Source organism: Aquila chrysaetos, chromosome 20 (assembly GCF_900496995.4).
Source record: "Aquila chrysaetos chrysaetos chromosome 20, bAquChr1.4, whole genome shotgun sequence".
Taxonomy (NCBI): domain Eukaryota; kingdom Metazoa; phylum Chordata; class Aves; order Accipitriformes; family Accipitridae; genus Aquila; species Aquila chrysaetos.
The window spans coordinates 20963491-20977370 of NC_044023.1; the positions used below are offsets into that span (position 1 = coordinate 20963491).

Sequence of the window (13880 nt, forward strand, 5' to 3'; positions counted from 1 at the left end):
AATGAGTGAAAGCTTTATCTTCATTTCATTACACAAACCAGCAAAAGAAAGGCAAAACAGCCAAACTCTAAGCTTTAATCTCTTCAGTAGGGACAGCCTAGCAAGTAAAGAAGAATGACTTTAATAGCTGCTGCCAGGGCACAGGGAAGAGAGATAAGCCGATGCTTTGAGAGAGAAGAAAGAGGGATCCCTGCCCGCAGAGAGCAGATGACAGCCTCTCCTCAATGCAGCTCCTAGTGTCCCCTCGTTCCACCTCAGGATGGGAGGGGAGGGCTGCCTGATGTTGGGGTGGAAGCCAGCTGACAACTTCCAAGACCTTGCTTCTTCTGAAACTCCACATTGCCAATGCTGGACCACGCTAACCCCAACAACAGCTGCGGAGAGGTTTCTGTCCTACCCTCATCACATGGCAGGCATGCTACGTGCTAAGGAATGGCTATGTACCTTCAAAAGCTACTTTCTCCAAGACAGGAGACTGTAGTCATACAGTAAGTAGCCACATACTAAATACTTGGCACTGATCTACCTACCAAGAAACACGGCAAACAGGAGTCCCAAGGCACTGGGAGTTATCACCATTCTTATTAAATAAATATTTAGACTGTGGATTTGAGTATTCTGTTAGGGGTTACTATTAAATGCATCCAAGCTCCATAACTTTTTACAAACAATATACTGGAATTACTTGCTCTAGTCTACCATACTTTAAACAGCACTAGGCAGAAGAACTGTATAAATACAGATGTACAGCCTTCATGCTCAGTAATATCTGCAATAAGAAAATTTTATTGCAGGATAAAGCACTTGAGAATTTCTTCTTGTTAATTTATGTAAAAAATTAGAATTGCCACTAGCCAAAATTTCTCCATTCAAATGTCATAAAGTCTGTGATGAGTTTAATTAATGAAGATAAAGACAGCATTTGTCTTGTTGAAATGAAGCATTAATTGCCTGGAGGTGAGGATTCAGCTTTAAGGTTAGACAGTACCTGCAGCAAGAAGTAGGTGCTTTTCAAGAGAAGGTTTTCTTCAGCTTAGAAGACAAAGCAGAAACCGAGGAGACTCTTCAGAGGTATTTAAGGTCTTGCTTCAAAAACAGCTTTAATATCACAACATTTTCCACACTTAAGGAATTAAATACTGCAACTGATAAGAGTATGCCCATCATCGAATACAGACTCCTGTAAATCCACTGAACTTGGAGGAAGTCCATGAAGTCAATGACAGTCTTTTAATTGACTTTGACCACCTGAAGTTTATATATAGCTAAAAAGAAAAACCATGGGATCCTGATGAAGGAGATTATATTCATTCCCTCGCTTAATTGCAAGTGAATGGATTACCATCGTTCTCCATTGCTGCTCACCTTCTTATTGTAATATTGATGAAGAATGAAAAGCAGCCCTAAAAAGCCTTTCTCAAAACGAACATGCTCCATTGGTAGGCTGAAAACAGAAAAGCTCACACTGCTAAGGCACAAGTATACAAGACGACTATAGCTGTATTAAAAGCAAGAGTTGCAGCAAGAAGGCAGAGGCAATATTTACACCAGTTTATAGCAAGAGGTGAAACTGGGTCTCCAGTAAGCTACCACCATCTGTCAGTTTATAAGCAAAAGATGCCTGCAGCAGGGCAAATTTCTTGCCTCCCAGAGCTTACATACCAGGTTGTTTGCTGTATCCTTTTTTTACCATAACAGAGGAGTAGTTAGGCTTGATAGTATGTTGGGTTTAAGTGCAAAGGGATATCTACAATGGGTGTCTTCTCAGATTTACAGCAACTCTGTTTTCTGATACCAGATCTGTATGAAGCAGCCATGACATCAAACAATTCATAGAAAAGCAGAACTCTAAGATCGGTTCCTCATTTTATAACTAATTCAATAAGCAAACAGAATTTTCTATCAGTGTAATGAATCTTGTTAGCAATATACAAGCCATCCAAGCTAAACAATTCTGACAGTCGCTATTGGCATAGATGCATTTTAACATTATGACTTTACATGTATAATGTACAAAAAGGATATTACTATTAATATGCAAAACCATTATGCATTAAGATACAGACTGGCTCTGTCTGAATGCTGTAACTCTTGATGAAAACTGAATTTTAACAAGAGCAGTGTCATAGTAGTAAGTGATGATAGCTATTTATTTTTTTTCTCCAAATGGATTCTTACCCATACAGAAACTCCTCACCGAAGACTAAATCAAAATTATTGCAAGTCTCTAAGAGCTATATCTGTTTTGCACCGGGAAAGGCATTGTTGGCATTCTGCCAACGTCCAAGAAGCCTACACCAAGAATTACACATTTATGACTGCAAATATACTCCTACATCGGATTAGTTTCAATACAAGAATTTACCAGAAACACATGAGTTATTTCCTCTTCTACATTAAATCAACATGTTGATGTTTGGTACATCCTTTGTTTTCAAGAAATACTGAAGCCAAAATAAAGCACTCTTGTGCCTTCAAAAGATGTTTACCCACAAGGAAACGGGATCTCACTACATAAGCAGGTACCAAGAGGAAGATAACAGATACACCCACAGATACTGGGTGAGAGACTGAGCTCTTAAACAACCAGACTGCACATATAAAATGCAAGGTAGCAGGGACTGAGACCACATTTGTTACTGTGGTCAGATCCTACAGCAGCACTCCAAAAAAACATACATATCCCAGACTGATGGGAAGACACACGTACTAGTGCATCTGTAAAGCCGGTACAGGAGCAAGGCACTGGCTTTCCAGATCAGCTGCCTAGTAAGGATTTGACAAAAATTCAAGCCTGTCCCCAATTATACTGGATGCTAGAATGAACAGGCTATTATTCGCTCATCTCATTGATCTTACAGCATCCTGATATTTGCAATCCGGGGCAAGTGCAATGATATTAAAAAGTAGACCCATATCACACTGTTTTCAGTAGTATTCCCTTTATGCCTCTCCAAATCAATATGGGACAGAAGATGTAGGGTCAGAACAGGAACCTGACTGACATCCTTTGCACATGCCCAAGCAAGTCACCCACCACCTTATAAAATGATATTCCGGATGTGGAGAGCCAAGCTTTTCCTCTGAAGAGGATATTTCTACTTTCCTCATGGCATGATTTAATAGCAACAATAAATCAGTAAGAACATGGAAGGTTTGTTCTCATGCTCTTCAGAAAATACAGAAAGAGTAAGAATCATGCTTTCCAATTTCAAAAGTCTCCTAAACTTAATACTAATAAAGAGGACAGCTGTGGATCTGACACATGACATTGCTGAGCCTGAGGGTTTAACTGAGTTTTTTCTGTATTAAACTGAAGGAAAAAAAAAAAAAAAAAGAAAACAATGAAAACACCTGAATTGATGTAAAGAAATACACATAACATGATTGTTTTAAACTCAAATGGACTATTAAATAAGAAATTAGAAGGAAAACCTCCCTGTTGGCAAATTTCAGTGTAAAGGGACAGAATATGAAACAGGCTTCAATGTCCAAATAATTTCTGTTATGTTACAATAGTTTTTTGGCTGGGTTTTTTTGTTGGTTTGTTTTTTTTTGTTGTTGTTTGTTTGCTTGTTTTTTGCCAAGATTTATAATGGCTGGAGGGAAAAGTTTAATGGTAATTTTTTGTTTTACCCTATTTAGATAAAGCACAGACAAGACAGTGTTAAGATACACTGTTTGTGGTGGCAACAAATTAGAAGCTTAGCAAGGAAAGTTAGTCCAAGCAGATTCTACCAGCCTCGCCCTGGACACGTTGTTTGAAATGTGCCCTTTCATCTCCTGAAGAACAAAAATTTTATGCTTTTACACATACAGTTCTCCTTCTTTCATTTCTTTGAACTTTCTCTTTATTCATACCTTTCTTTCCCCTTCAAAAGTTGTTTTTCCTCTTAATTCTCAGGAGAAACTTTAAAAAGATACCTTTCCAGGCAGAACACAGCAGTCAGTTTTAGCAGTGTAAACCAGCTGAAAACAGTAAAAAATTATAAGAAAGCAAAAGAAACTAATGCCTGTGCTTGCACCAGTGCTGCTGTGAAAGGCTGGGTGAGGAAACCCAGAGCACTTGTGCCAGCTGGGGCTGATGGAGGCAGCACTCCCCACGGAGCTTACTGCTTCTCTCCAGTTGAACAGTGCAATAAACTGGGGCAGGAAAATGAAGCCAAAATTAGCAAGAGTGTCAAGAAAAGCTATCTGTCATACAAACTTCAGAGAAGCAGTTTACACACTTACATGATAGGTGTTTACCTTAATTATCGTAAATGTTCACCATATTCATCAGTCACTGCAATTGCGGTGCATCACAGTCTGCAGCACACTTATCCTCCCGCATTCTGGAAACAAAGGAACCGCTATGCAGTTCACCAAAAGAGTAAGTGAAATCAGCTGGGTCACTCAGGACAGGTGGAAATCTATACAAGAGTCTGGAGAAGTTGTAACACACCTGGAATCAATTCATGACTTCACCACAGATCATGGCTTAGTTTTGCACTTTAACTGTTCATGTTGTTTTGCATATTTTATTCCTTTTTATCTTTGAAGTAGTTCTTCAGAGTAATTTAAACATAATAATACTGAAGTATGTGTTTTTAAATTCCTTTTCTAACAAGGTAGGCATTTTGAAACTCCATATATATATATATTTAATGCTAAGTAATCACCTTTTTGCTCCCCAAGGTAAATGGACAAAAAGACCACAGGATCATTAATCATACAGATATAAGCATACGTCAATAAACAAAAACCCAAGGGCCTTGTTGGTTTTTTTGGTTTTTTTTTTTTTGGTTTTTTTTTTTCATTAGATACTCTCACATCCCCACTTTGATGAACTGTGAAGATTCACACAGGATAAACAAAAAGCAATTCAATACAGGGCACTGCAATAAGGGAACTAGTTTGAAATACATTATCTGTAAGGACAGAGAATGTCAAGGTTTATAAGCCAAGATCAGCAGCATCTCCATTTCTGTAGCTATGATGTTATTTCATAACACTGAACTGCAGACAAGTCTTAACTGTCTTTTTGCTTATAAGGAGAGCACAAGAAGAATTGTTTTCTATAGAGAGTCAGAATACCTGCTGATCTATCTTAATGATAGGTTAAAAGTAATATTCTCAAAATGGTTTAACAACTTATCTTACATTTACAGTGTGGTCTTACTAAAATCCGGCTTGAAATAAATTCAACTGTAGGATTCCCAAATGGATTTTAGAAGCACGCAGTCCACTAATAACATTCAAGTAGTTGAAGCAAACAGGTAATGTTGGCACTAAACACATGCCCAGTCTCCAAATAGCAGAAGATCTGTGTGTCAGGATTGAGACCTTCTGCGGAGTTTCAAATGAGGTGGGTTAGGCAGCTGGAAATGCTCAATTTGGGCTGTTCAGCAAATTACATCTGGCTCAGACTCTTGTCTCTGCAAGTGCTGACTGTAACTCCAAGCAACATTCTCAATGACAGCAATATAACAACGTTAAGTCAGGGATATATACATCAATTATAGGGGCTCAAGGCTTCCAAGCAGTCCTGCTCCATCAAGCCATCTGGCTTTTGGCAATGTGAAAAACAGCTTTTTTCTTGACTTCTTGCTGGTCTTCCAATCTACCAACTCCCCATGGCCACTAAACTGACATTTGGGAAGTACCCTAACTGAAGGCAGATGAACTGAAATAGATGCAAAGAAGGGCTAGCAGGATGAACACGGGAAGAGGACAGTCTTACACAAGACCAGAAATCTTTTGCACTTGAAAATATTAGCAACGTTTTCCTTGTTACTGCAATGGTCGTTGGAAGTTAAGTATTCTACTAGTAATTAGCTGAACAACAAACATTTCTCTATTAGCAAACTCAATGATAGTCAATGACAACTTAGCTATTGAAAATATTGAACTTTGAGATATGTGAATTGGTTAATTTGCAGCTAACATCATCCCTTTCATACTGTGTCTCTTTCTGCAGTTACATTTGCATAGAACCACGCATTTATGAGTAGATTTTTTTTCAGGAAGTCATTTGGTACACTTGGTATTAATACAGTTTAACATAAGAAACCTTGCCATTCATTCTGGATCCTTAAGGCTATCCTTCTTCATAGGCAGCAAAAACAAAACTTGCTTTCATCTCAGTTGCTTTTATATATGACCCAAAAGAACTGAGATGACATGAAATAAAAATGTGAGAAAGATTAAAGGATAAAAAAGTCCTTCAACAGATGGGTGAAAAATCTTTCATCCTTGTAGAAGGAGGTTACGTACTTCTCCACATGAACCACTACCAAGGTCAAAGTGATCTAAGCAAAAGCTTTGAGGGTGTCACACCAATAGTTCTACAGGTGTTGCAGCTCACACTCCAAGTAGTTGTTTGCAAGTCTCCAACTAGGGATGTTTACAGCTTTCTCCTATTACTGCTCATAACACATCAGCAGTGCCTGAGAGACAAGGAGAACCCTGTGCTTTAAGAGTTGCCTACCCTCTTGGGTCTGAATGCTACCACATGTATTTTCTCAAAGGTTTTTTTCATTTAAAAAAAAAAAAAAGCATATTTAAATTGAACACATCAAGGCAGAAGATCTGCATGCTTTGCAATTTAAAAAGATACAACTTCAAGAAGGGTAGAGAATGATTGTAGTTTTTCAAAAGAACATTTTACTGTATGTTATCTATGAATGAAATATTGGGGGGTTTTAGCCTTCCCTCTTATACTAGTTGTATCTCAGATATTTCTTACAATTCAAAGGATAACTATTAAATTGTACAAATATAACTAAAAACTACAGCAAGATAAGTTATTAGGCCTTATCTTATATCAACTGAAAAACTTAAAGAAGTTACTTTTAACAGATTAAAAACCTGGCCCTTTTTTTTTTTTAGCATCAATACTCATCTAACACTAACATAACCATGAACATAATGAAATCATTCATTCTACTACAAATAACATGCATGATGCCAATCACCAATACAAGTGATTTATTGCGTGAAAATTATTCATACATTTTAGTTAAGTATTACAATGTAAATATAACAAACCAATATCCAGCAGATCAAAAGCAGCAAGACTACACTTTGAAAAAATCTTTAGGTAGCAAATGATTTTTAATGTTTGGATATTAGCTGGTTTTTTCCCCACAGTAACCTTCATTACATCAATGAATCACTTCAAAAACAAAAAATGGTTTGGCTTAGTCTATATTTAAATTAACAAATAATATGTCTCCTTTGAGTAACAGCTGTACTGAACAGTCAGCAGAAATCCAAAGTTACATGAGAGGTTCAGAAGCATGTACATACATTCTGCAACAATTAATTGTTTTGCTGACATTTATAATGTCAAATTTTGCCAATTCAGATGCACCAGCAGCTAACTGGCCTTACAAGTAATTCCCCAACAATAAGAGAGATGTAGCACAGAGTGGACTTACAACCTTCAAGTAGTTTTAAGACCACAAACACACTTTCAACTTCAGGTATTTCCAGATGCAGCCCAAAAGAGGGGCACAGCCCCGGCTGGGATGGCTCCACTTTCTAGCTAACACAGGATGCTCACAACTTCACACTCCTGCCTCACACAGCACCGTTGCTGCACACGTTTGCTGCTCAAAGAGAAGAGCTGGAAGTACAAGAGCGGCGTCGAGCAATGCCACAACACACTACCTCTAATCCTCCTGTAGGGAAACAGCTCCCTGCCGCCTTCTCCCTCACTGTCTTGGGATTTTCACGGGCTCAAAGAGAGTCACACTTATTGCGTGGCTTAGGAGACAGCAGTGGGCTGGGCCAGACTGACACAGGGAAAGCATGGACCCCGCAGCAATACAGTGTCTACTCAGAAGTATTATTAAAAAGGTAGCTTTGCTCCCAGCAGTTTAAAGGGGAGAAAAGGAAAGTCCCTCTATTTCAACTAGTAATTCTGTGCAAGCCTTTTATGACTGTTTCACTGTCAGAAATGCCCAAGACCTCTTTCAGAAAGCAATCCATAAAGTAGTCTTGCAGGAAAAATAATTTTTATTTTTAAGTCTCTCGGGATTTTCCTTTTCTGTAGAAGAATGTTTGGATTTGATAGAGACAATATTAGCACCTTTCACTTTACAGATTGGTTTAACAACGTGGCTTCCCTTTCTTCAAAGTTTTTGCCTAAGCCGAAAGCAAATCCTGGCTTTCTGAGTCTCCATATAAAGCTAAATCCATATACCTTACTCAGTTACATTTCTGTGCACCTCATGCAGGAATTCAATCCTCCTGAGGGCAGCGAGAACATAAGCAGCAGCTACAGGAGGAAGGGGGATGAGAGAAGAGGCTGGCACAGCACACACCGCAGCATCAGTAAGTAATCACAGCCAGGTGACTGGATAGGCCAGCCACAGCATCTCCATCCATCCCTGCGTTAGAGGTGTTGCAAAGAAAACACATCTACTCACAACAGACCCAGGCTATAAGCCATTCGCTTTACATGTTTCAATTCAAGCATGTGCATATATACTACCCTCCTTCTCAAAGTAGCGCTGACCATTCTGAAAAGGATGCACATAGGTAATTTGGGCTCTATCAGCTATACCTGCTCTTTGCAACCCTGGCGATGCCAATGCGCACCGAAGTCACCAAGAGTCAACCCCTGAGGACAGAACAGAGACCTCTCCTCTCTCCCTCACACACACCTTGGCATTACTAGGGATGCTCAAGCAGAACACGTGCTGAACGAAGAGATCACCAATAAAAGCAAGTGACTTCTGCTGCTGCTGTGAGCACTGACCTCTATAAGGTAAAGAAAAATGACTCAGAAGAGCTAACATGGCAGGAGAGAGAGAACCTGAAAAGCAGCCCAAGTTCCAAACACTGAGAATTAGCTGGTTTATTGTCTGGCAGAGTAGGAATAGCAAACTTCTGAACTGCTAAATTGCTGTAGTGATAACATAGCACTAGTCCTCATGAATAAACCCATTCTAAAGTAAACAAAAAGTTTTGACAAAAGCTGCAGTAATTATCCCCAGTTACAGTAAGAATTTAAAGTCTGCAGTTAAAGAAAAACACATATTGCAGCTATTAAATCAGCATGCCCACGATGCCTGCATTACTAATAACACCCTTACTGTATTCAAATATCTTCTGCTTGCTTTGAAAGCATAGCCTTATGTAGTAACTTTGGAGGAAAAAGGTTATTTTAATTAATTCACCGTTAGTATTTTGTATTATTTAAGGTATGTATTGCATGCTTGGTTTCTAAACTCTATGTGACATTTGCATTTCAAAGCCTCCGTGGTTCTAGTCCTCAAGTGCAGTTCAAATCTGGAATCTGGAGACTTATGCATAGCTCTAAACTGGAAGTTAGAGATTATTATATATTGTTACCTCCAAGACAGCCAACAAATGATACCAGGAACAGCTGTTTCCACAGCAGCAGCATCATCTTCAGTCACTTAAATTCAGTAATTCTGGTTCAGTCTCAGGTGAACTGTATGTTTAGTCGTCCAGGTGGCAAGGTTTAACCTGTTAAAAGAACAAATAAAATTGAATCCCATGATGATTCCTCTGAACTGGCTTCCTTGTTAATGCGCTTTTTAATAAATACAAAGTTGACAGATCCTCTAATGTTCCTCTTTTTTTCCTATGACTTAACCATCCACAGAAGGGTTCATACATGTATCACATTTAGGTATGTATATAAGGTGTTAGATAATTCAGCAGCAGCAGAACTGACGGGTAAGTTGATTCTGTAGTTCCTGATTCTCACCAATCTCCAGCAATCATTTATTTGTAAGAAACAGTAGTTTTAAAGGAAGAGAGAGAGTACATGAGGTGCAATCATACACAAAGTACAGTAGTTTAATGCATCTGTTACAAGAACAGCTTGCATTGCACTTGCCTTGTATCACTGTGCTAGCAACAATCTGAACACATGCAATAACTGATTTAATTAAAGTCATGTCAAACTCATTACTTTTTTGTTTGTTTTCCATACTAGATCTGTACTCAATATGCATAACAGCATTGTAGAAGTCTGAAGAGGAAGATCTAGCAACCGAAAAAAACACCAGTGAGCACATTGCACTCAAGTGCATCAGGTGTAATGACATGCTATGGACTAATTTGCTAGCTTCCATTTCTACCTTTGTTAGCAGCCAGATGATAAACAGTTTGCCAAATTCTACTAGCCTGGGTATGACATTGTTCTTTTACTTGTATTTTTTCCTAAAAAGGCTTTACAGTAAATTTTTTGAAGTTGTACGACAACTGTGGCCTTTATATTTTGTGTGTCACTTCCACAGCATCCTTTCTTCAGAGCAAGGGTAGCTCGGCAAAATTTGAGGTTCTGCAGTACACAGACCAGACCAAACCAAATGGTTCCTCCTGAAATTAGTCTACAGATCAATGCACAGAAATACTAAGGTCAAGAAAGCAACTAGTAATTCTGAGGAACCAAATCTGAGATGTCTGAACTTGATTTTTCCACGTGAACTGCATTTCACATTACAGTTGCAAGTTTATAATACTTCTGTAAATCAGGTATCTGAATCTCAAGCTAAGCACCCCAGAAAAAGAGATCACACACTCTGATACAACCCCACCCCATGATTTGCTAAGAGTATTTCAGCTCCCCAGAAAAACATGGCACGGCCCTTTGCCACAAGAACTGTATCTTTTGGCACCCTGCAATCCCGGCTCGCGCAGGGTACACTAATCAGCTTCCGCAGCAAGGCACGCAGCACCGACAGCGGAATCCTCTCCTCCGTACAGTCAGAGGTATCGCTTTCTGGTTTTTTCATGTGTTTCTAAAACAGAAAATAAGCAAGCCCCAAATTGTGCATTTCTATCAAGTAATAAGTACTGATCGCTCAGCAGGTATCTGCTGCCAGCAAAGTTGGTACAAGAGGGAAGCTTACTGTAGGGGTACAGGGGTACAGCAATTCCCAAGTACCTGAAAAGTGGGGGGGAAACATCCCACCCCCAGGCAGCTCTCTGGATGAGACAGTTTGAGGAACCACACCTAGTTCTCATAGACTAAGAGCTGAAGAAGTTTATCATATGCAGCTAAAACATTGTTGGTTTCCGAAAGGAGTCGTGTAAGCACAATAAAGTCTGGTAAGTTTGCATGTTAAAAAACCCACAACAGTGCTTTAGCAACACTGTAATTCTTCCTTTCCTGGAGACAGAAAAACCCTGAGGTCAGATGCACATACTGAATAGATCACATAAAGGAAGGCAGAAACTTGTTTTGTGTCAGATCTGCAGGTCAAGACTTTTATTTATTTATTTATTTATTTATTAAGAAAAAGAAAAAAAAAACCCCCAAACCAAAAACCAAACAGAAAATGAGAAAAATACTTTTTATTGAAATAGAAAACTTGGGTTTGGTCACTCCCCACCCTATGTTTCCAAGGGCCATCTGCAAAGCCTTCCGCTAAGGAACATTATCTGTGGGCAGCCAGATACCAGAGGCAGGAGAACCAAACACCCCCCCAGCCCCAGCCCCAGCCCCAGCCCCGGCCGTGCTGGTGGAGGACCGGCTGCTCCCACAGCCATCAGAAGCCACGGCTGCAGCAGTGCCACACCAGCCTGGCACAGGAACATCTCGGGACAGCCCCAGTTTTCAGCCGCAATGCTAAATCCTGCCTAAGCATCACCATCCTAGCCCATAGAAACTAGCGATTTTATAGCTGCAATGTTTGCCCTGAGCAGTGAGGATAGCCAGAAGGGCAGAAAGGGGAGAGGGGAGGAGGTGGAATAGGAATACTAAAGTAGGTCACTCTTATATGTCAGCTTTCTTGCAGTCTAACAAGGAAGGAAAAAAAAACACGATGGAGAAGCTAAATTAATTTGATTTTGTTCCTTAAGTGCTCTGGGCAAAGCAGAACATGATAGATCCATTTCAGGCCAGAAAAAAGTGCTTTGGTAGAAGCTAAAAGAATTGAAAAGTTTTATATGTGGGTATAAAATCATAAAAATACATCCCAACCTCTGCCTGCATTATATTTTAATAAATTTTAATCTCTAAAAGAGAGAATGATAGTTACCAGCTGGCTAACCTTTTAAGGTTTAAGTTACTTTAAATGCTTCATTTTCTCTCTGTTCTGTAAGACTGTGCTAATCTAGGCTCTATTCCTGAATACCCCAAAATTTCATTTTTAAAACATGACACTTGGTAGTGTTCAAATTTATAGCTTTAAGCCAGATAAATGTATCCTTATGCTCAATAACATTGCATCTTCCTTTGTAAAGAACTGACAATTCATATGCACACCCATTTAACACCAAGCAGACACCAAAGTATAACATTCTTGAAGTTTCCCCTCCGTTCATTGTTGAGCAACAGCCTTCCCATTAAAGAAAAGAAGCTGAAAGGAGGTTTTCTCTGCTGACACCATCCCAGCGTGCTGCCAACAGGAACATGAAGGGTTGCAAAGCGCAAGACTCACCATGGGCTCCCTGCCCTCCCTTTGGGCACCGAGATCACCTCCGACAAGTCGGAGGATGGTATTAGGCTGTTTATAGACCCTCAGTGAATATTTGTCACTGGAGTAAGCTTGTTGCTTTGAAATTGCTCCAAAAATCAAGTATTGAGTACCACCGTAGCTCGGCTTCACTGTAACCTTTTTTTAAAGAAAGGTTATTCTATTAATCTAAAAATTAGATCCCCATCAGTGGTAACAGACAAAAATCCATTACTTTAGCAAGGTTGCAGTGAGTTACTTTTCATAATATATGTATTCCAATTATCTAGCACATGGAAATAATTTGTATCAAAGCTATTCACTGCCAATGCAGGGATTCAAAATGAGACGACAATGCTGAGCATCTTTGTCACCTTCAGAGCTCCTAGATAACCCCAGTTGCTTTCCAGATCATCCACATTCAGAAAGAGGTGAGGAAGAGTACAAAAAAAGGTCCCAGCTCCTTGCCATTTGATTGTAATGTTTCAAATATGTCACATCTTACAAATGGAGAGTAATGTAATATTAATAGCAAACAATAATTTTACCTCCCCCTCCTTTTGCAGAAGCAAAGGGGCAGATCCACAACATCATTTTGGTGCTTTCAGAAATAAATGGACTTAAATTACCTCCACAGAAATTCAGCACTTTGTATTAAAGGCCAGAAAGAATAAAGAAAAACAGAACCTGCTGTGCTTGGAAAAGATTATAAAGAAACCAAAAGAGTAATACCCACAGAATATGTAAAAGAAAATATAAATATATTTTTAAAATTAGAATGCTTCCTAGTATTAGATAGTGCTCTGGTTTCAGGAGAAGCCAAAGATATTTCAAAACAGTAAGAAAGCAAACCTGTGAAGTGGCGCAAACACACCAGGAAAAAAATAACGGATTTCTTTGTTATACATTTCTTTGACTTTCAGAGAGAAGTAAATTCTCATGAGTTCCTCCAAGAAGTCTGTTGAAGACAACCACAGGATAACAAGAAAAAAACCCACCATCACCAAACAAATTACATAGGATGAAAGCACACACGTATAAAAAAAAAAATTCAGCTTGATTTTTCTTCCTTCAAAATTAGCTTTCCAAACCCCATGCACTTTCAGATCATATAATATAGCAAGTGATGGACAAGAAAGTCTGAAAGAAATAGAAAGTTCGGGAAAGGTTCAAGAGTCAGTAATTTTATTCAGTGACCTGAATTTTTACTACCCAGAGTCAAGTGTAAAAAGCAGTAGTTCCCCAAAGGTGGAATTTTTATTTCTATATATAGAAATGGAACTTGTCAAATCTGACTGACAAGTTCAAGTTAAACTTTGAGTATGAGCTGGAGGAATTTGTAGTGTCACTGAGTCTAAATTAATCAGAAATTCCTGGAACTCAGGAAAGCTACAAAGACCTAGAACTTATTTTTCTGTATTGATCACAAACCACAAAACAGAAAATAAACTGATGTAC

General features: G+C 38.9%; 1 protein-coding gene across 2 annotated transcripts in view; it reads right to left on the reverse strand.

Moving 5' to 3' along the window:
* The window catches only part of LOC115353812 (contactin-3-like), a 116792-nt gene that overhangs the window by 76143 nt on the left and 26769 nt on the right, over window positions 1-13880 (reverse strand). For both annotated transcript variants that reach the window (XM_030043766.2, XM_030043767.2), the window contains exon 2: window positions 9343-9480. In XM_030043766.2, coding sequence (XP_029899626.1) covers window positions 9343-9400 — 58 coding nt within the window. In that variant the 5' untranslated portion in view covers window positions 9401-9480. The remainder of the gene's footprint in view (window positions 1-9342; window positions 9481-13880) is intronic.